The sequence below is a fragment of the Telmatherina bonti genome, assembly GCF_933228915.1.
Source record: "Telmatherina bonti genome assembly, chromosome: 1".
Taxonomy (NCBI): domain Eukaryota; kingdom Metazoa; phylum Chordata; class Actinopteri; order Atheriniformes; family Telmatherinidae; genus Telmatherina; species Telmatherina bonti.
In genome coordinates, this window is record NC_136619.1 from 13,563,952 (window position 1) to 13,586,456 (window position 22,505).

Here is a 22,505-nt window from a genome sequence, read left to right on the forward strand (position 1 = left end):
GGGCAAGTAGCATCCGAATCTTCTCCAAGGACAAAATAATGCACATTAGCTTTTATGCAGCTTTAAAACCTGAAGTTTAAATGGTTTCCTACTGTAAATCAAGGCCATTAAAGGCATCTTTAATGGAAATGCTTGATGTTAGCCAGGGGGGACAGTTGCCATGCTGCCATGTGGTGTGGTTCAACACCTTGTGGACAGCCTGCAGGGCATCAAGCCATGTGCGCTAGGGAGACTCTCTGGCCACCGTATGGAGCCACGCTGCTGTGACCCCACCTGTCGGTTCCATCTCTGGTCAGCCCCTGATGCAGGTAGACACAGAATTCAAATGGCTGCAAAGTCTTTCACTGATACAAAAAAAAAGCTTTGTCACAGAGCATACGGAGGGTTTTTCACTTCTAATGTGATTAGTGTGATATTTTATCATCCCACATGGGAGATACCGCACACACTCACACATACACGCTGCTTGCCTTTCAAGCGGCCTCCCAGTGACTTGCTAATGGCATCATCTCCTCCTGTGTGACTTTAAGAACTCCCTGAATGTGGGTATTGTCTGCCACAGGGCACATTCACTTGATGAGTCTAATTCCTTGTCTGCAGAAACAAAGGTGTAACACACGGCTGCTGAGGATCAGCGAGTGATGGTGTACATAAGCCCATCTCTCACCCAATCCCACACAGGCTTCTTCTAATCCCAGAAGATCAAGTGTAGCCGGGCTGGAAGTGGGACTGGGCAGCAGCCACCATGATGTCGACTCACTCTGTGATTGCTCCTGGCTCACAACAACGCAGCATGTCACGCCCGTCTAACCTTTTCTTGTTGCTGCCTCAAATTGGACTCAGATTCGCATCTAACCAGAGATATGATTTCTCACATGAACAATGTGAATGATTAAAATTCCCTTTTTACATCAGCTGGCTTTTTTCTGCTATTTAGTGAGAGAGACGATGGACTTTGGAGCAGAAAAAATGTGATTGCACATGTTAAACGCAGATGTTTGTGTCGGGCTTATGTGCAACGATGCTCATACATGGATTTGCAGCAAACATCTGTGTGAAATCTTTGCATGTAAATTCGCTTCACACATGCTTTACAGGAACCTGAAATCTCTGTTTTCGCTGAACAGCGAGGCTTCGGTCGAAGCTGAGTAGGTTGTAATATGAACTGAGCCCAGGCAGGAGCCGGGGAGCATGAACGTGAGCCTATTTATAAATCAGGCAATGTGAGTATGTTTTATTTTTTTCACTGCATTTGCCTGTGAAGGTGTCATATCATGGTCATGTGCTTGTGACAGACGAATACAGCTGACTGGATCCAATGTCCCCTTCCTGTCCCCATGTTGTAAGTAAAGGGTAGAAAAAGATTGTGTAGTGTGAAATTATATCAACCTGATCTAGTCCACCACAGAATTTGCAGGAAATTCTCCCACTGTCATCCAACCTGTGAAATACTCTGGAGATTAAAATGTCAGTATTTGGATGCTGGGAAAATGCTGCCAAAACACACAATAAATGCAGAGTACATACTTTGACAAAGATGGGTGAGTACCCCTCTGTGCCATCATACATCCTCTGACACTGATATGGGTCTGCATCACTGGACTAATGTGAAGTACCTTTTGATTTGCCCTTGAATATTTTGCTCACTCAAGCACAGCACTTGCATCTACATTGCATTTCCTTGGTCCCACTGACACCACGGGGAATTTCATGTGAATGTCGTGACCTGTAAGATGAGTGAGCTGCTTATGTAGCTCTTCTGTACTTGCACAAAAGATCTGACAATATCCACCCTAAAATCTAGAAGTCAAACTGCTTAACGCACTGTAATACCACTGCAAAAGTGTTATCAGCATCACAGTCACCTCATAAATATGAGCCTGTAAATATCTGCTGTCACGCGGACAGGAAAATATGCCTTCTTTGAATTTGAAGGTTTTACAAACAAGTTCATCCTCAGGCTTCAAAATCAGGTAAATATGACCTTAGTTGGACAAGGTATCACACCATTATTTATGCAACAAAAACTATACACAACATATGAGAAACAGCATGTAAATAAAGTTTACAAACAGAAAATACGTAATATGTCATTAAAATGGTTTCCAGTGGTATCTAATCACTTTACTAAAATAACTATTAAGCCTTTATTCTCCCAGAATGAGCCTTTTATATCTACTGGTACTTATCCTGGGTCAACATACAGCTGCAGTATTAGCATCACCATGTGTGCTACGGTATCTCTGAAAGGACAATCGACTATGTGTGATGCGAGAACCTTCTGGGTTTTGTTTATTAGATGCTAAAGCACCGCTTGGGATGAGTAACTCCTTAACAATCACACACAATACGCGTGTACACAATACTGGAGTAGTTAGTAGTTGTGAAGTCATGGATTTATTTGCAGATGAAATAATGTTTATGTTCTGGCAGAATTTTGGCCACTGATGACCACCAGTGTGGACCATAAGAGGGTTCAAAGGTACTCATTTATTAAACACATTAATTTTTCTTTGAATGTTGAAATGAACAAATTGTATTTGCAAAGGAAGACCGGATTTAGCTTATGTGAGTCTCTGCCTCCATTGCCCCCGTGCTACACCTACTTCACACTACGTTAGTCATGACGCGCTTCACACTCAAGCTTAGTAATGCCTGTGCAGTCCTGCTGTAAAACAGCAGGTGCAGGTGAAAATAGAGGGGATGCAGACACATCATGCGCATCAGACACCTTATCTGCCTCTGATTTTTTTATGGGAATAACATGTAGCCTACTGTCTGAACATAAAATAAAACATTTCTGTGCAAATTATGTTTGGAACAAGTCAGAACATGTCAACTTTTATTTTGAAAAGACAGAGTTTAAGCATCTGTCCAGTGTGAGAAGATATCTTATGACAGACAGAGGTTTTGATAAAGTTTTCAGAGCATCATTCAGCTTTCTCTGTATGTAGATTGTGGTCGTTTTAATACTGAGAATATGCACAGGTAGCACCTGCAGCATGATACAATAAAGAATAAGTTGTCTGTCCTGGTTTTATCTTCGTTGATCTGTGTCATATGCATAAATACTTGACACATCCTCCTCAAGCAAGCTGACATCTTCCTCTGAGCCATGTGTCTCTTCTCCAACACTGGACCTAGACCTCTGACCGACAGCTTTGCCCACTCTGAAACAACACAAAGCTCACTGCCAGAACATCACATGTCTGACTTTGGAGTTTTATGAATAAACTCTGCTGCACTTAACGGATTTTCTGCCATGTAATGTAAGATGTGACCTCAGGAGGGAAACATGAGTATGCAGCCATAAATTGACATGACTTTCCTGTAACCTTGTCCGATGCTCTCTGAAAACCAAATCTTGAATACATCATTTATTCTGTTTGTTTGTTTGATCTAAACAACTCTGTTACATGCTATATTTAACTAGTAATCAAAGGAAGAATATTGGTATAAACTCACTAATTTAATTATTTCCTGTATCTATCCATTCTCTAGTTCACTAATAATGATAACAGTGCATCAGAAAAGTGGCAGATACCGGCACAGCGTGGTTTACTCGACAATAAAAGCCACTTCGCTTGCTGTTTACAGCAGGTAGATTGTTTTTAAAGCTCTGCTGCCAAAACATGTCATCATAAGAGGCCTGTAGTCCTCTGCACCGAAACACTCCATGTGTGTTTAATATACATTACCTTGTATTAAAGCCTGCTCCTGCACCTGCTAAATCACCTGTAGTCAGGGTTTAGTGATAATCCATGAAAAAGTGATTGGAAACTGCGGCTTGGTGTGAATATCAAAAGCAAAAGCATATGAGGTGATGGTAAAAGGTGCTGGTTAGGCACATTCTTTCCTTTTATTCAATTTCACAGAGATTACAGTTTTGATCTTATTCACTGCGTTGTGTTTCAATCTATTCACCGGTGGCAGCTTTGAAGTTGGAGGAAGATTTTTTTTTTTATTTCTACTTTTTTTTTTTTATTTTAATGCGAGCCAGGTATAGGCTAACAGGGCCACGCTAAGCCTGTGACAAAGACGTTGAGACGCGCTCTGTCTTTCCTGATCCACAGGGACTGGAAAAGTAGGCCAGGCTCCATGTCAGACTGCTGGGAGGATCACGACGCTGAAGTTGTTGCCTTCTGATCAAAGTTGTTTTTTCCATTTTGGTTTTCAAGACTCTCACAGAGATAGGGATTTAAAATACTCCTCACACACACACACACACACACACACACACACACACACACACACACACACACACACACACACACACACATAAATGTAGGTCATGTTTTTTAACATATGAGGCTCTCCAGCTAAAGACTGTGTCATCTGCAGTGTCATCCAAAAGCACACGGTCTAACGAGCATAAGACACAGACTTTCTGATCCCACTTGTGGGATGGGTTGACTAGACAATCGTGCATCTGGAGACCCCATCTGAATGCTAAATGTTGAACTCAATCAGCAAACATTTCATTTTCCTCTCATATTTTGAACAGAGGCATATTCATGCGCATCTAATGGAGAGACTCGTCATTTCTAAATGATTAAGACAGGAAAGTAAACACATGCCCAGACAACCAATTTGACTCATTTGCAATTAGGGAGCTTTCTGTGTGTGTGTTGACAAACTCTTCATGTGGCTCCAGCGGCTACATGACCCCCACCCACCCCACCACCAAGAGAAGAAAGAGGGCACCACAACAGCCAGGAGAAACTCAGCCCGGTCACGTGTTGTTTGTCACCTCCGGAGTTCTGTCTGAGGTCCATCGCGAGGTATAATCAGACGGCGAATCACGGGATCCCGTGCAGCCCACGATGCAGGGCGCGCGCACTCCCAGTCCGGCGATGCTTGGGATTGGGTGGGGGGAGTGGTGGCTACGGACGGAGTCACAGGATTGGTAGAGTTCAGCGCCAAACTTGTTGACTCATAACTGAGCTGCTTCTCTCCATCCTCCTCGGCGCGGAGCTGTCCAGGGCCAGTGGTGCTGAAACTGCCAGCTTCCGACGCGCCCGTCGGAGATTTCCAAATCACAGGGCTTTGATTGCACCCACCCCCAATTAGCCTTTCTGAAAAAAAAAATACGGTCTCTTTTGTTTGGACCTCAAACGTCTGGCTTAAACGCCACTTGCTTGGCATCTCTCCATCCATCGCCACCGCTCTACCCAAGAGCGCACCGAGCCTTCAACTTCAGTCGATCAAAGCGAGGACTCTCCGGTTCACAGCAATGGCTTTCATGGTGAAACACATGGTGGGCGGACAGCTGAAGAACCTGACTGGCGGACTGACGGAGGAGAAACCTGAAGGGGAGAAATCAGAAGCCGCCGCGCAGGGGATGACTCAAGAAGAATTTGAACAATACCAGCAACAGTTAGAGGAGGAAAAGTAAGGCAGTTATTTAAGTTCATGTGGTGTGTGTGGTTTGAACTTCTGATTAAAAACGACTGAATCTGTCAGTGAAAGCGACTCAATCGCGGCTTGTTTGAACGGTCTCTCTGTATGTGTAAACAACGGGGAGCGCTCAGTGCGCTGCGCGCTTTTTTACGCGTCGGTGCCATAATGCGAGCGCTCCACGCACAGCTGCTCCTCTTGCCCAAGGAGCTCTCCGTCTCTTAGCTTCGGCAAAAAATCTGAATCTGAAGAACTATTTTCATTTCAAGGTTCCTGGAATCACTCTTTCATCCAAATGTTCATGGGGAATTGTGCCCGGAGCGAGATATGTTCCCTCTCTCCGTGCGCGCGGCTGAAGCAGACAATTAAATAAATAAAGTAATGATTATCAGAGCGCAAACAACCCTTATTAATGTTAATTCATTCAAATGTTTTGTTTTTCTTGCTTGTTTGGTTTGCTTCTTTCTCTCTTTTTACCTAATTGCATCATCCAGATGATTGTTGGACCCCGATTTAGTTTAATATTTCATATTTGCATTTATAATCCAGTCATATTATATTCCCTTTTCACATATATTTACTCCATCTTAAATAACAAATTACTTATTGCCCGAATGTCATGCTTGTTTGTTTGTTTTCTTTCTTCTTTGGTTTGTTTTGCTTTGTTTTTACATCTTCAGAGCGCACTTAAGGACACAAGTGAACAACAAGGTCGTTTGGCGGAGTTCCTCCTGCAGACAGAAGCTCACTCTTGATTAGTGTGATCCTTCCCTTGAGCAGGACTCTCCATATTAGATTATGACTAAATAATCGCCTGTCAGATATGGCATAACACAAATAAAGCAGAATTAAACTGAATTTAATTAATAAATAACGTTGAATAATGTTTCAGATCTGAAAACATGTTCTTTTCTCTGCAGAGGTCCAGTTTGGTTGGGTCTCCTGCTGACTCCCATCATGAATTAACACCTTTCATGAACATTTTAACCCAAACTGTCTCGTGGTAGCGTGTGGAGATATTTGAGGAATGAGTGGGAGGTGTGGTCCTGACGCTGACAGCATTAACACTCGGCTCAGCCCACTGAGCTCTGCTGGAGGCACGCTCTTCCGTCACAACGTGACCTTCAGTGGGAAAGATCTATTAGTCAGAGGTGCTAAACATGAGCATAGATCATCGAGAAGTCCGTTCTGCTCACATTAAAGCAGAATAAAGCTGTTGTGTGTGTGTGTGTGTGTGTGTGTGTGTGTGTGTGTGTGTGTGTGTGTGTGTGTGTGTGTGTGTGTGTGTGTGTGTGTGTGTGTGTGGTGGGGTCTGCTCACAGTGGCATGTCACATGTAGACATTTTATCACCCTCAGCGCCTGGGCCACAGTGACAACCCTGGTCATCTGATGCCCTTGAGAGAGAGGAAGACACAAAGCTGCTCACTGGCTGCAAGTGAACGCTGTGTGGCCCCTCACAGCCCCGGTGGCCCCTTGGTGTTTGGCCCGCTCACATTAATCTAAAGCGAACTCCAGACCATGCTGGCAGAAACAGGGAGGCTGCATCTTTAGAAAAATGACCTTCCTCTTACACAAAGCACTTCTTTGTGAGCAGTGCCTCAGTCCTCCAGCTTCTGTCTGTGCAGTCTTGCTCTGATGAAAATGATCTGTTTCCTCCTGTTATAAGAACCTGCTGCGTTTCACTGACTGTAACAAAACTGTTGTTGTTGTCGCTGCGATCATGTCACGTTTTGCCTCGGGGTGTTTGTTCAGCATTGTGTTGTGTTGCTGCACAAGGTCCGAGGTATTTAAGCAAATTTAGCAGTTCACAGGGGTGAAATATGATGACGATCCCCCGTGATCCCTGTGAAGGGAAGGAAGCAGTGACAGCTGCCTGCCCTCTGCTGGAGGGATCACATACTGTTTGATGGATTGCTTATGAGACTGACTTTGAAAGGACAAATGACAAACAGAGTTCAGTTCTGGATATTTTCGCCCAACATGGCCAAATTACCCTAGTGGGTCATACTAAAAGTTAACTCAAAGAAATCTGAGGTCTTACAGTCCTTTCACCATGACTCTGATCTTCATTGGTTGGTTAGAGCTTTGGCTTATGATTACTTTAACTCATTAAACCTTATTCCAACAATCAGCAACCATGTGCTCCTCTCAGCAAACACCTAACATGGTTTATTAACACTTATTAATAAAGCTGACACTGACTTAAGTTTTGGAGAATCATACAAAACTTTTTAAGACCTTCTGTAATTGTTGGAAAGTTTGGAAAGTTTATTTCAATATGTCCAATAAAATAAAATAAGACATACAAAAAAAAAGTAACTATAAAATCTGTCAAGTTTGGAGTGGTGGAGGTGTGATGCAGGAACAGGAGCCCGGGATGCAACATCAAGATTAACGACTAACACATGCCACTAACACAAGAACACACAATAGACCAGTAATGGGAACAGGAACCACGGGGAACAAATACAGGGAGTCCAAACAAGACACAGGTGTAATGAATTAACAAATGAGTCCAGGTTAATCTCATGAATGGGAACAAAGGCTAAACAAGAAACAAGACACAAAGGAACTAAACAGGGAAGACTACAAACCAAAACAGGAAACCAGAACTAAAGGTACAAAACACACATCATGACAAAAATCATTCGACCAAAACCAGTCTTTAAGAAGATACAACAAAAACACATCCATATGAGGAAGTCTTTCTAGCATCATAGCTTTAAAACTGAACCTCTTTACAGGTTTGGTGTATTTTAGAAACCAGTTCTGCACACTGAAGAGGCTGAAATAAAACTTTTGGGCTGCAAAGACAAAGGGCAACCATATCTTAATGCAGTGGTTCCCAAACTGGGGGGCGGGCCCCCCAGGGGGGGCCCAGAGTTGTCACAGGGGGGGCGCGGTAAGGCTAAATAAAACTTGGGAGTTCTTACACTGGATGAATTTGTAAAAGTACTCATAGAAAATGATGATAAATCAACAAGAGAGACTTCAAGTAGTAAAAAAAGAGAACAAACTACGATGGAATATATCTGTCCCTGCTTGACAAGTAATAATAATAATAATCAATGGTGGGTAATAATGAGAATGCATTCTTTTGCATGTACCAAAATATTATCATCTAATATAATGAAGTATGAAGCTAAACAAGTTACACCACCACTTGTGTAGATTTCATCCTGAACACAAAGAAAAGCCTGCAGGTTACTTTAGAAATAAACTATCATATATAGAAAAGTTGTTTTACTAAAGCAGCATCGTCTCATAATAAACTTCACTCACCTAAAGTCGTTTGCAGAGATTCCTGGTTTAAAAGAATGGATAATAGTCCTGACACGATTTTAATTATAGATACCTACAATACAGCCACTAAAACTAAGGAGGTATTTCTTAGTATGTATCTGTGGTCCATGTGATGGGTGGGGGGGCTCGACATTATTGTCGTTGATGAAAAAGTTTGGGAACCACTGTCTTAATGGAACAAACATGTCTGCAGCTGTTAAGCACGGTGGCAGAATGATCATGGTTGGGGCTTGTAATGCAGCTCAAAAGACATATCCCCCTGATGAACCTGAGGACTACAGAAGGAAAGTAGCTCCTAGCGAAATCTGACATATTCACACACTGTGTTGAATTTGTACAAATTTGTCCTAATTAAATTAATTAAATAAAGAGAGAAAGAAAGAAGAAAGAATTGATTTAACTCTGATACAGCAAGTTCTTAAAATAAACATTTCACCTGCAGATAAAAGGTTAAAACAGGATGGAATTTGTAATGGGATAAATAATAACTTTGTAGTTTCTAAAAGGGTTAACTCGTTCACCAACTTATCCCCAGAAATTTAGAACTAAAGATGGACGTAAAAAAGTTCCTCAACTAGAAGCTGTTTGCATGAAAAACGGACAAAATTCCTCAAAAAATAACTAAAACTGACCCTCCTTTTCTGGGATTGTTTTAACAGTAAGAGGAACTGGGGAGACCAAACCTTCCCATCTCATCTCATTAAGTTAACGCTGGACACTGTGTTTGTACCCACTGTGTACACATTATTTAACCATTTTTATGTAGAAATATATTCATGAATTTATATAATAAATTTGATACATTTTTTATGTTTAAATGTGACCAAAACTTTAGATGTTTTTATTTTTAGAATTATTAATTAATTAATTTTATATATTTTGAAAAAATGATCATATTGTATATGTATATGTTTATGTTTATATTTAAAAAAAGTAATATAAATTTTTGAATATTATTTTTTATTTATTTATATGTGAACATTTACATAATTTACAATTTACTATTTGAAATAGATCCATGTCAATTCTGATAGCTGGAACTGAAAAACAATATTTCACATTATATTTAAAGTAACTTTTCAAGGCTTATAAGTTATTTTAAATGTGTGTGTGTGTGTATATTTCCTCATGTGTGTAGTACAGCTGACTGTCTGAAAGGAACAATAATATTAATAAAAACTGATATCAGATTTATAAAGAAAGAAAGACGAAAAAAGACAGAAATAAGCTATACTCTTGCCCTGAAAATGTTTTATATCTAAACAAAAAAAATACAATGTGACATGGATTAAATACAGGAATTACAGTTTATTTTATCATAAAATTGTCGTTAATCTTGTTTTATATCTTTTTCACATCTACCAAATTCATCTTGCGGACCAGATTGCGGACCAGATTGGACCCTTTAGTGGGCCAGTTTTAGCCCCCGGGCCATATGTTTGTCACCCCTGATTGAAACCATTTGGAAACAGTTTAACAAACACACAGCGGTGCAATGATCTTGCAGCACTAATTATATTTTTATGCATTTATTTGAAAACATTAAATGAGTGCAGCGGTTTGTTGATATGCAAACATAGAGACAAACACAGGTTGTACATTTCTAATAAGCTTACTGAAGCGCTGAAGCTTCTTAGAGAAGACGTCACGCTAATTTCTTTAAGTGATCTTCTGCAAGGATGTTCCAATGCTCTTCTGTGGATGTTGGCATCTTTTGTTTCGTTCTCTGTTAAGATGATGATAATGTTGAGGTTCAGGTTCTGGGGGATTCATCACCCCACAAAGCCCTGTACAGTAATGTACAAATGACCGAAGCCACTCCTCATTTCTTCACACTTTGCCTGGAAAACATGAAGTAGGAGCAGTATATGAGCAAACATAATTAGTAACACAAGACAGAGGGCAAAATGGTGTTTGTGCATTTCAAATGAGCTTCAACATCAATATTTATTTTGAAAACTTTTATTTCTCAACACATACCGACCACTCTTGGACAAGAGTTGTGATTTCTTTAAGCAGTCTTGAGGAAAGGTTCTGCAGACTTCTTGAAGGACATTTAAAAGGTTTTCTTTGAATGTTCGGTTTTCTTCTGTCTTGTTCAAGATGATCCCACTCTGCTTCTATAATGTTGAGTTTTGGACTCTGGGGACCCATCAGACTTGTTGCCTCTAATTTTCAGTCCAGTTCTTGTGCCACTTGACATATCTCCGCTTTTTCTCCATCTTTCCTTTCCTTTAAGAATGACAGCCATCTTGCTGTTGTGATGGTATTATTAAAGGACATCGCTTTCAATGCTGTTCATCTGCTTCATAATGTCTTCTAGACCTGCTTCTCACAATGTTGAGATAAGCCAAGTTTTCAGCTCTTTGGGAAAATGAAAAAAATATATAATTTTATACCTGGAAAACTCTTCTTTTTTTTTGTGTGTGTATTTGCCACAGGTTGACTAAAAACAAAATTCTCTGCTATTTGAAGACACATCACTGGTTCATCCTTTGAGTTGACAGACTTTGTGTTTTGAAGATGCTCAGGTCAACATTGGGTGGTTTAACAAACAGGAAAATGTCTCTGAAAAGTGTCACGAGGAAGGACTGCACTGAAAATAAACAATAAAGCAGCAAAGATAAACTTTGTAAGACTTTCAGAAAGTTTGGAAAAATATTGCTTGAGCACATTTTAAAATACAACAAAAAGTCTTGTTTCCTTAGGAAGCAAAATATAAAGATATTTATGGTGCTTCAACTCTTTTACTCAGTGATTTAAGATTAGTTGACAGTGTTAACCGTGTGATAGTGAGTCAGCATTTAGTCTGTCCCCCATCTCATGTTGAATCCCTCAGAGGAATGCTGGATAGATGGAGAGCTACATCTGGGGTTCCCAAACACAAGTAGAACATCTCTTTGCTTTTCCCCCCACGGCATCACGGCTGCAGCTCCATCTTCCGCTGGCTCCTTACCCTGTTGTTAAGGAGGACACGTGGTAATGCTAGCCTCCAAGGCTTCTGTGGTCCAGATCCAGCAGGACTGGAGTCCTCTAACACTCCCATGGCAGGGATGCAAATGCAAATTAAGGACACATCTTCATTTTTTTCAGATTTCTAATGAGTGGCTTTGTATTGACTTTAAATTTATGGATCTTAGAGTTTAAAAGAAGATTTTATTTGTTACCTGTCTTGCAGACAAGAAAGAGAAGCTCATTTCGCCCAGAAGAAAGCAGAGAGAGCCACAGTTAGAAGCCATTTCCGGGATAAGTATAGACTACCAAAGGTAAGTTATTCATAAATGGCTTTGCTTCTTCAGAATGAAAGAGATCAATGGACGTATTTATTCTCTGAGGTGACATGTGGTTATTTCTCCCTTTTCTTGTGCATCTGCTTGTCAGAACGAGGTTGATGAGACCCAGATCCAGCAAGCGGGGGATGACGTGGTGTTACCCACAGAGCTGGCCAAGATGATCGCAGAGGACAACCAGGAGGAGACACACAAGCAGTCGGTGCTGGGCCAGCTGTCCAACATCCAGAACGTGGACATGGACCAGCTGAAAGACAAAGCCCAGGCCACCCTGGAAGACCTTAAAAAGCAGACAGAAAACTGCAGTCTCATGTGATCGGCTCTGAGTCTCAGGAGATCAGTTATACTTGAGCAAATATTTTTCAGAGGCAGAGCTGCTCTGGGTGTAGGAATTTTCTCAACGCTTTAGTGGAATGTCAGTCGGCACAGTCGCATAATTACAGTTTTTTTTTTAGCGGTGAACATCCGACCAAACCCTATGACATCTTGTCTTACTAAACGTACAAAATCATTCTAAATCCTGAAGGTCCTGAATGTCATTTTCACAGAAATCAACCAGCTGTTCAATACAGAATTTAAAAAAAAAAAAAAAAGCGGCATATCCCACTCAGATATTCCAGATAAGACCGTTTCTGCCGTGTGAGCAACTACTCCTCTGAGCAAAAGTTTGTCGAGTATATCAGATCCTCTGCTCCTTTTCCTCCATTCCCCGGGCTCCTCGCTCTCTGCACCCACATTACCAGTGACACCACGTTATGGTTCTGCAGCAGAGGCCCTAGCTGTGTGTTTTCTTACAACACACATAGCAGCTGATTCCACTGATGAACACATGCACTTTCAATAAGAGGGGATCACTGTGATCAGCTGCATGGTTGGACTGAAAACACACACGCTCAAGGCTTACACTGGTTCATGCGTTATGCTAAATTTGGGAAATTTAGTTCTTTATTCAGGGTAAACACAATGAAACCGCTTATTGTGGGGTTGTTTATAATTCTCGTACAAGAAGCACAAAACTACAGAAGCTGGCAATATTTCTTTAAAGCAACAATAAGCTTGATTTCTTTCTGAAGTAGTATTAATCTTTTCCAACACATATCACCATGAAGACTTTTTTTTTTATATAGCTTATAGCTTTTTCTGTACTTTAGTGTGCCTTGGCCATCAAGGTTGTCTTCTTTCAAGTTCCACGTTCCAATACTGAAAGCCACTTTTTAGACTTGCAGCAGTTTGTAGGTTGTAATTACGTACATGTAAGTGTGTGCAGTAACTGTGCTCCTAAATTTAACCCAGCCTCCATATCAAGTATATTGTGAATAAATCTGTGCAAATGCTGCATTAAGATGGTAAAAAAAAAAAAAAGTAAAATAAATAAAAGCTGCTCTGATGAGAAAAAAAAGTAAATGCTTTAGGAGTTGTATGCCAAAGCCTTTGCTGACAATGCTCCAACTAATATAGAGGAAATGGCACATATATGCCAAAGTGTGTAACCGCAGTGTGTGTAATAACGCAACTACCGAGTCCAGATGCAAGTATTTATGTTGTGTGATGTGTAAATCTACGTGGAGTCTGCAGCAGGTTTGCTCTCCAGCAGCTCGCTGGATCTTGTAGTGTTGTCAACCGTCACACCATCTTCACCTTGTCCTCCATCTCATCTGGCCAGTCATCATCTTGGTAGTGGATGTTTCGTGCTGGTGGATTTCGTGTTGTGAAATGTCAAGTGGTGTCTTTGTGAGAAAAAAAAAAAAAAGAGAGAACGCCCGCCCCCCCCCCCCCCCCCCCCCCCCCCTCTATGCTGAATCTGGGAGTGTTCATCGTAGTGTTACTGAGCCCACAGTCAGTGAAAGCTCACTACAGGGTTCTGCCTCGGTTGTGAAGGCAGTTAAGATGGGATGCTGTTGATGTTGTGCTACTTTCATATGAAATATTTATTTAACTTCCTTTTTTCTCTATTTTTTTTTTTTTTTTTACTGTATTTAATTTCAGTATCGGTGGTGCTTCGGTGGACGTCTGCTCTGGTCTCACTAAACTAAGTTTCTGAATGACTAAACTGTAAAGTTTTCATTAAAAATTGTCATTTCTATTGTCAAAATCCAGAATATTAGAAGTCATTTTCTTTCTGTAGGTAACCCAAACCCCCCCTTACCAAATGGAAAATGGGGCAACACATTCTAAAATCATTGATTATTTTCATGTAATCGATGGACAGTAATATAATAATGACATGACGGAGAAGGGAAAGTTGCAATAAGTCCTTTTCTAATAGAGCTAACAGAATCTGTCATCTGTGATCATACGAGATGACATTATTGGTGGAAGCGAAGCCATAGATCAAAACTCTTTTGATTAGTATGAGTGTGTGTAACTGGAAATAATAAGTCAGTGATAATAATGATAATACATAAGCGTAGTTTCTGTGCTGTAAACCTGTGGAAGAGATTTTCCAGGAAATGGTTGCTATGATACGCAGCCTCTTCTTGTTCTTCGTTTCTCTGTATCTCCGTCACTCTGTCTTGGAGTAATTCAGTGATTTTTTTTTTCAAGTTTTAACTGCAATAAACTTATTTTTGTGATAACAGTTTGTTTTTCTTCATTTTATGACACAGAGCAGCATTACTTCTTTGTGCATGTTTTTTCTTCTTCTTACATCTGCAGCAGCTTGAACAGCAGGTGGAGACAAAAATACACTCTTGACTGGAACGGCGCTCACAGTGGAGACAGAAAATAAAATCATCCACACATATCTGTAACCAAGATGCTTAGTTTTTTTTTTTTTTCTTTTAAAAAAAACACATTTCAGATCTGCAGCAGATTCCTAAAAAAGTTAAACATATAATGTGTTGTAATGTTGCCTTTTCTTCTGGCAGTACAGACTAAACACCTCAGGCACCGAGGACACTAAGAAATAAGACATTTATTGGTGTCCTGACATTTCATGCTATTTTGTTTCATTCATATTTTCAAATAAGTCTGACGGTGTTCATTTCACTGCCTTGGATAGGTCAGGACTGCAGGTGAGCCAGTCCCACATCCATCCCCTCTTCCTCAGCCATGTCTCTGGAATACGTGCAGAACAGGCTCTTGGATTGTCATTTTTGAAAAACACATGAATACATCTGGAGAACAAGCTTGACTGAGATTTTCCCACTTTTCTGTGCTGATCCTGCCGTTAACAATGTGTGAATGAGTTTTGATGAGTGTGCTGATATTAGTGCAGTGTTTGACTTGACGTCTTGTTGCTAAGTTCTTTTAATTTTCAGTCCATAGCCCACAATGTGGTTCTATTCCTAAAAAGAAGATTTTCATATCACCGGTCCTTCCACAATACACATTTCCACAGCGGGCTGCACCATCTCAGATGCCTCTCTCTAGAGACGGTGACGGCACACAGCATCTTCCTTTTATCTTGTAAAATTTTAAGCAATATTCCTGAGGGGTGCTCTCCCCTTAAGTTTTCCTGCCCGTGAAGTTATGATCAATCAATGATTAATTTCCTTGATGCCATGCTGTTTGAGGTCCAGTTTGTGTCCAGAATGAATTCTTTCTCATTGTTTACATCACGGACCCTCAATCCTGGACCTCAAGGCCCAGTGTCCTGCAGGTTTTCCTGCTGCCCCTGCTGGAACACACCAGACTCAGACAACTTCTGCACATGTCTGCTAAATGCACACTCATTTGAATCAGGTGTGTTGCAGCAGGGACACTTGGAAACCACCAGGATACATGTCCTCCAGGACCTGGATTGAGTATCCCTGGTTTGCATGGTTAAATGAGGGGGGCCAGAACCTGTCCCAGTAATGACCAAGTAAGAGACATAGTGCAATCTGATACATTTATATGGAAAATTAAATGCTTTATTAATACATTTAAAAACTTTGGAAGGTGAAATCTGCACATCTCTTCCAATCTGTGTTTTAGAAATGTTGCTATTAAACATTTCAACAACTTTCTCACACAATAATGAAACAACCAGAGCAAGCATATGTCTCTCAGAGGCTCAGCCATAGTTACCTGCTCTAAATGACATCTTTCCTTATCCACTTTTTCATCTGTTGCACGTATGAAATAAAAAAAAAAGTACATAAAAAAGTAAACTTTAACAACTTCAACTAACTAATAAACTTTAACTGAAGTTTCAAAGATAAAACCTGGCATATTTCATGTTTTGCAGCAGTTATTGCTTCTATTGCGATCAATGTTTTGTGGCGTTGCTGCTAAACTGGCACAGCCTCCTTAACGAAGCCCTCCCCGCAACAACAACAAGCCAGTTACTTACCATTTCAGTGGCAGCAAAGCCTGAGCTATTGCTAGTTTTCAAGTGCAGTGTGAAAGGGAATAGCTGTAAAATATATTGATGCTGAAGCTCTCTCTGTTGGTAGCCGCAGTGCGTGAACAATCTCTAGCCTGGAGGGACACTGGGCCACCGCACGGCCGGTCCGACACAATCAGGGTGAAACGGGCCAGAAAATACTATTCTCTGCCTTTGTCTTCTATCAATCGGGGCTTAAAAAACCTTGCAGAATGGGAGGTGGAGGGGAGCGGGAGGAAAGAGTGACAATTAGCGAGGACTTTTGTGGGAGGGGTAGACGTAGAGGTAGTCATCTCCCTGCTCTGGGGATGCATGTTTGGCTTTTTCTGCGGTGAAAATGGAAGCAGCCAAGTTTGCAGATGTTAGCTTCTTGTAAAGGAATGCACTTTGCAAGCTCTCCCTCTGCGTTGCCCCCCCCTCTCCTCTTCTCTCTCTCTCTTTTACTTGTGTTCTGCTTAAAAGGACCACACAGACCCTCAGTTTCATGCAAGTAACATTTTAAACACTTTCATCCAGGCCATCTCTCAAGTAGTGAGAGGATTTGTGCGGAGAGCTGCTGTAGGTCTGGAAATGGCTCTCACGGCGGACTCGTCAATTGCGACAAATCGGTAACCAGAGAGAGAGAGAGAGAGAGAGAGGAGGGGGGGGGGGGGGGGGGGGGGGGGGGGGGGGGGACACTTTTCCCCCCCTTTCTTTTCTTTTTTTCCACTTTTTTTCTGCAGAGGGAGGGGTGCTGTGGGATAATGCTCGGCGGACCGTGAAGCGTAACAGCCAGAAGAGGGACAAAGACGCACGTAGCGGGACTGAAAGCAACAGAGAGAAACCTCTCCCAACTAAAAGGAAAACTTTGGGATGTAAAAAAAAAAAAAGAAAAGTGGAGTGGTTTGGAAGAGTCGACGCAGGCCGTGGCAAGAGAAGTGGCTCCAATCCGAGGGGGAATCAAACTTTGCGGATCCGCTTTTGGACACAACTGCGGACGCGTCTCGGTGGACATGCCGCACATCGGAGCGGACATGCTTCCAGAGATGAGCTTTTCTACTTCCCAACGTCTCGTGGAGGATTCCTTGAATCAGATCCTGACTTCTACTGTCGCGAGGTCCACCAGCAGGAGGCAAACCCCAGCCCAAGTGCGAGTTAGTGGAAATTTTGGGGGCGCTGGTGAGGGACTCCTATGAGCTCCAGGCAAAAGTTCAGCAAAAGTCGTTTAAATCCTAATGAGTTGGTGGAGAAAGGGGCCTCGTCACAGAACCCAGACTCCCATCCAAGCATGAAATGTTGGTGCAGCGCCCTGGCACTTCTCCCGTGGGTGCTGGTGGTGTTGGATGCCCAACTGATCTGCTGGCAGGCGCTGCTTCGGTGCCACGACGAGCCCGAATGCGAGCTCGCATACAGCCAATACTTAGCAGCATGTGAGGGGAACATCCGAGGCACGAGGAGGCAGTGCCCGAGCCATTGCATAAGCGCGCTGATAAGGCTAAATCACACCCGAAGCGGGCCAGACTTGGAGAGCTGCGACTGCGCGCAGGACCAGGACTGCGTCAGCGCTAAGCGGGCCATCGAGCCGTGCCTCCCGCGCAGACACCCCAGCGACGCCGGGGGGATCGGCTGCATGGAGGCCCGGCAGCGCTGCGAGGAGGACAGCTACTGCCAGACCTCCCTCACGGCCTACTTGTCATACTGCGGACAGCTGTTCAATGGCAGAAAGTGCTCCTCGAAGTGCAAAGCCACCATCCAGCAGATGCTCTTCATCCCGAACGGCGTGCTGCTGAACCGCTGCGTCTGCGACGGCGTGGAGAGGCCTTTCTGTGAAGTGGTCAAGGAGAACATGAGTAAACTTTGCTCCATTGGAGACCACAGCGTCATATCAGACCAGCCGGACTCTGATGACATCTACGAGGACGAGGACTACGATCCAAAACCTAACAGGGAGGAGGTTTTTATAGAGAATTCCTCTTCTTCCCTGAGGTTACCCAGCTGCTTGATGCTCCTGTTCCTTTGGATATTACTCTGATTTTAATGGTTGAGGAGACATTTACTGGATTCATCAGAGAAAACACAAAGCCCTTTTGGATTAAATAAGAACTTCAGGATGCAAAAAGTTCCTTTTACTGCTGGGTGTGTTTGCTGCATGAAGACAAGAGAGCACTGTATGGCAGACTTTCCACAGCCCTGCAGCTCGCATTGTTATTTTTCTTCAACATTAGAAGAAAGAAGGAAACTCCTTTTTCCAGAAACTTCAGTGCGACAGAAAGCTTGTTGTCCAAAATGTCAAAATATATAAACATATTCCTAAGGTGCGAGGAAAAGACCCAGACCAGACTTTGCTGCAGGGTCTGGACGTTTTGTGTACCCTTTAACTGCTCCTGTTTATTTGCTTTGGTTTCAGTGGTACTTGAAGTGTGGCTTTATTAAGACCTTAGACAAACATGGGAGCCGTCCAGTCTCTTGTTTGCTCTGCTCTCCATTTCAGTGGCCTTTGCATTGTTGCAGAAACCACACTTCAAATATTTGTGGGAACAGTCAGAGGTGTGGGATCAAGTACTCAAATTAACTGAAGCGCCTCTCCAGCACTCAGTCCTGCTCCCCTCCCCCATTTGAGATTGTTTTATTGAACTTTTCCTGACAGCCCTACCCCATTTTCCTCCCTGTGACTTCCTTATTGCTTTCACGCTGCAGAAACAATCAACTAAAAGCTGTCAGTCGCTGGTGCGAACACGTCACACCTGCTTGTTGTTTCTGCTTTTTTCCAAAAAGATCACTGGACAGCAAACGTCGTCCCGATCAGTGATCAGGTGTGAAACCTGTTTATTTTCTAACACAACTGTAGCTGAATCAGAATGAAAGTGTGTCCTACTTAAGTCTTTTCACCGATTTTATTTGCTCTACATAACATGCACACACACACACACACACACACACACACACACACAAAGCTCTTCAGTCACTTTCAGGCACAAACTCATGATGAAGTAAAAGAACTTGTCTTTATTGCGTGTTTGAAGCAGAGAATATCACCGCAAAGCTAATGTTACCTTTGAATGTCAGCACAATAGTTCAGTCTGAGGCCTTCTTCGCCACTTTGAGTTTTGTTTAGTAAAAAAGTGCATTTTGATCACTTGTACTAAAGCTGCCAGTTTTTTTTTTTTTTTGCCACTTGAAGTCTTGAACAATGTTTTATGTTAAATTATGAAACTAGAATATGAAAAATGTGTATATATTTGACTATCATATGCAGTAAGAGGAGTTGCTTGAATGCGGTTAATATAAACACAAACTTAGCTCAGATTCACTCCACAAAAAACACAATTTTCAGGTTGTTATCTTTTTTTTTTTTTTAAACTTCTATGTGAGAAAATAGCAGAATGACTCCAGAGAGGGTTTTTCATATTGGAAGGATGAGTTTTATAATAAAAGGTTTCTGATGTAAAGCAGTCTTGTGTTTTATGTACGATTTAATAAAGCAGATTTAAAAAAAAAAAAAAAAAAAAAAGTGATTAAAATGTATCTAAAGCTTAAAAAAAAAACAAATCTATATTTTTGATGTTTTTTGTGCACACGAAACAAAAGCTTTGGTGAGCATTTATAACCCTGTGAGTATAAACTACAAAGAAAGATGTTTGCTTTCGTGTTTTATATGGATAAATTCTCTAAATCTGAATGAAAATGCAAGTATCAGGTCATTTCTAGAAGGTCAAGTTTCTGTATTTTGGAAAAATGTTAGATTTAGATCAAACAATGGAGCAACTCAAGTCAACCCCGAGACTACAAAGTGGTTGTTTTCACTGTCTTTAATATTTAAGGGATTAGATCAGAGTAACTTAAACCTGGTGAGAAATTTTAAGCATTTAGCCTCCGCTCCGTCTGCTTTCTGTGGAAATAAACAGCAAATTAGGAGTCTGAGTGAAATGAAACAGAGTCTGTAGGAGAAAGACAGTCATAATGGGATGTTTGATGCAGCCGAGCTTCTCCTGTAAGCGTTCGGATGGACTTTCGCTCTACGTCGTCTTAAAAAAACATGGTGCTGCTTCAGAGCAATCGGCCATTTGGAGCTTGTTTCCACACTAGCTGAGGTATTTACAAGTCATTAGCAAATTGTAAAAGAGTCACTTGGAGCTGCACACCTGCTCTGTAAAAGCGCAAGTCGTACAAATGTGATGTCAAACGGAAATTTAACAGGCAGTCGAGAAATATTTTGTGTGGAAAAAATAAAAAAATAAATACAGTGCAGTTTTGGTCTTCATCCAGCCTTCAGTTCTTTATATTTTACTTCCAAGACTTGTATATTTTAGATGTCTTGAGCAATAGTTCTCCAGGCTTTCTGAAAATATCCTTATGTTTGTCTTTCGACACTGGCGGCTTCTTTTTCATCCTACACCTACACTAACCTATAAATCATTCAAGCATAAGAAAGCAGCTAACTCGAGTGCTGTGTTTGCACATGACAGTCAGTCATCCTGGCTTAAAGATACATAATTTACTCCCATGTCTTTAGAGACATTGACAAAAAGAAGCTGAAGAAAACACAGCTGACAGACACGGAGTTGTAAAATTGCGCCAACACGGTGATTCTTTAGAGGTTATTAGCCAAGAAGACCCAATTCCTGAACAATGTGTTGTGTCTTCAGACGAGTAATGAAACTGGTAGAGCTGTGATGCTTTCATCCTGATTCAATTTGATTCTGATTTTTTGGGTGCCGATTCGATTTCAATTGCAATTCTCACGATTTCTCGATATTGCTGATTTTTGTAGACTAAAAACAAAAAAGTTCTAAACTTTTTTTGCTCATCATTTTTCTTGATTTCAATTGGGAAAAACAACACAGTATCCTGAGCATCAATCTGCTGCTATAATGCCCAAGAAGACAAGTAAAAAGATCAATAAAAACACACACAAAAAAAAAGACAAAAACTTTATAATGGATTATTTTTATTTGGATTTTTCTTTAATTTTAAAATTTTGAAGCAAAAAAAATCCAGATTTTTTATTTTTCAATTAGATTTCCCCACCCCTAGAAACTGGCCAAGTGGAGGACAAAAGGAAAAGTGTAAGACCTAAAACCAGATATCCACAGCAGATAAACAGTATCTGAAAGCGGTATTCTTCAGAAATAAAAAAAAAAAATCCAGCAAAGACCTGACAGAGACCTGTCTGGAGCTTCAGCTGATCCATCTGCTGTTGACCAAAGCCTCATCAGAAATGATCTCCATGGCAACAAGAGAGCAAGAAGAAGGCTGAGATATAAAAACTGGACTGAAAATCAGAGACAGCAGGTATGATGAGGTGATAAATCTTCCTCAGAGTTCAGAGATCAACATTTAAAAAAGTGTGGGATCATCTTAAACAAGACAGAGGAAAACCAAACATCCAAAGAAAAGCTTTGAAATGTCCTTCAAGAAGTCTGCAGAACTTTTCATTGAAGACTGCTTGAAGAACAAGTCTTCTCTAAGAAGCTTCAGTATGTGTTGAGAAATAAAAGTTTTCAAAGTAAATATTGATGTTGAAGCTCATTTGAATTGTACAAACACTGTTTTTGCCCTCTGTGTTGTGTTACTAATTGTGTTTGCTCACATTTCAGTAAATCACTGCTTCCTGTTTTCCAGGCAAAGTGTGAAGAAATGAGGAGCGGCTTCGGCCGTTTGCGCGTTACCGTACATGTGATGAACAAACAGAAGTTTGCTGTGAAGCAACAGGTGGCACATTTCTCTAAGGTCTCAAAGTTTTTGAGAAACTTTTACACAGATTCTCCTGCTTTTATTTACTTATTTTTGTTACCGCCGGGGATCCTCCTGCACCTCCAGCTGTCTAGATTCATAAAAACAAGGAGACAAAGTGTGCATCAGATACAGTGAAACCTGATTTCCTCCAGTTCACCCAGACTGCCTTAATCGTTGCCATACATCCTAAGGTTCTCCAAAACAACCCCCCCACCCCCCTCTTCAAATCCTCCATCCCCCCTCTCCACCCCTTCCACCCAATTCTGGGAGCAAAATCAAAACAAACATGAGCTGAGCAGCCTTGGGGAGTTGAGTGTTTTGAGTGGGGTGGGGGGGTGGGGGGGGGGTTACAGAGGCAGCAGTGTGCTGCAGCCCATTTTCTAAATTATCTTTATTCAACATTTCTTTGAAACAACCCTCAGCCTGCCACCCCCACTCTGGAGACCTGCACTCTTCACATCACAGCTCCAAAGTGGGAGTGACCCTGGAT

The 22,505-nt window shown here is 41.5% G+C and overlaps 2 protein-coding genes across 2 annotated transcripts; both read left to right on the forward strand.

Annotated features, from left to right (window-relative positions):
• Window positions 1–5,233: 5,233 nt before the first annotated feature.
• Window positions 5,234–12,307, forward strand: cplx3b (complexin 3b; the record flags this gene model as incomplete). The annotated part of the gene is made up of 3 exons (XM_079245127.1): window positions 5,234–5,391; window positions 11,880–11,967; window positions 12,083–12,307. 3 exons carry the CDS (start codon window positions 5,234–5,236, stop codon window positions 12,305–12,307), a joined length of 471 nt encoding a protein of 156 aa, XP_079101253.1.
• Window positions 12,308–17,116: 4,809 nt separating this feature from the next.
• LOC306759023 (growth arrest-specific protein 1) lies at window positions 17,117–19,587 on the forward strand. Its single transcript, XM_079244502.1, has one exon. The coding sequence runs from the start codon at window positions 17,472–17,474 to the stop codon at window positions 18,309–18,311; it is 840 nt and encodes a 279-aa protein (XP_079100628.1). The 5' UTR covers window positions 17,117–17,471; the 3' UTR covers window positions 18,312–19,587.
• Window positions 19,588–22,505: the final 2,918 nt, after the last annotated feature.

Bases quoted from the DNA above. Each gene is read 5' to 3' on its own strand.
- LOC306759023 (XM_079244502.1), top strand. From the start codon at position 17,472: ATGAGCTCCAGGCAAAAGTTCAGCAAAAGTCGTTTAAATCCTAATGAG.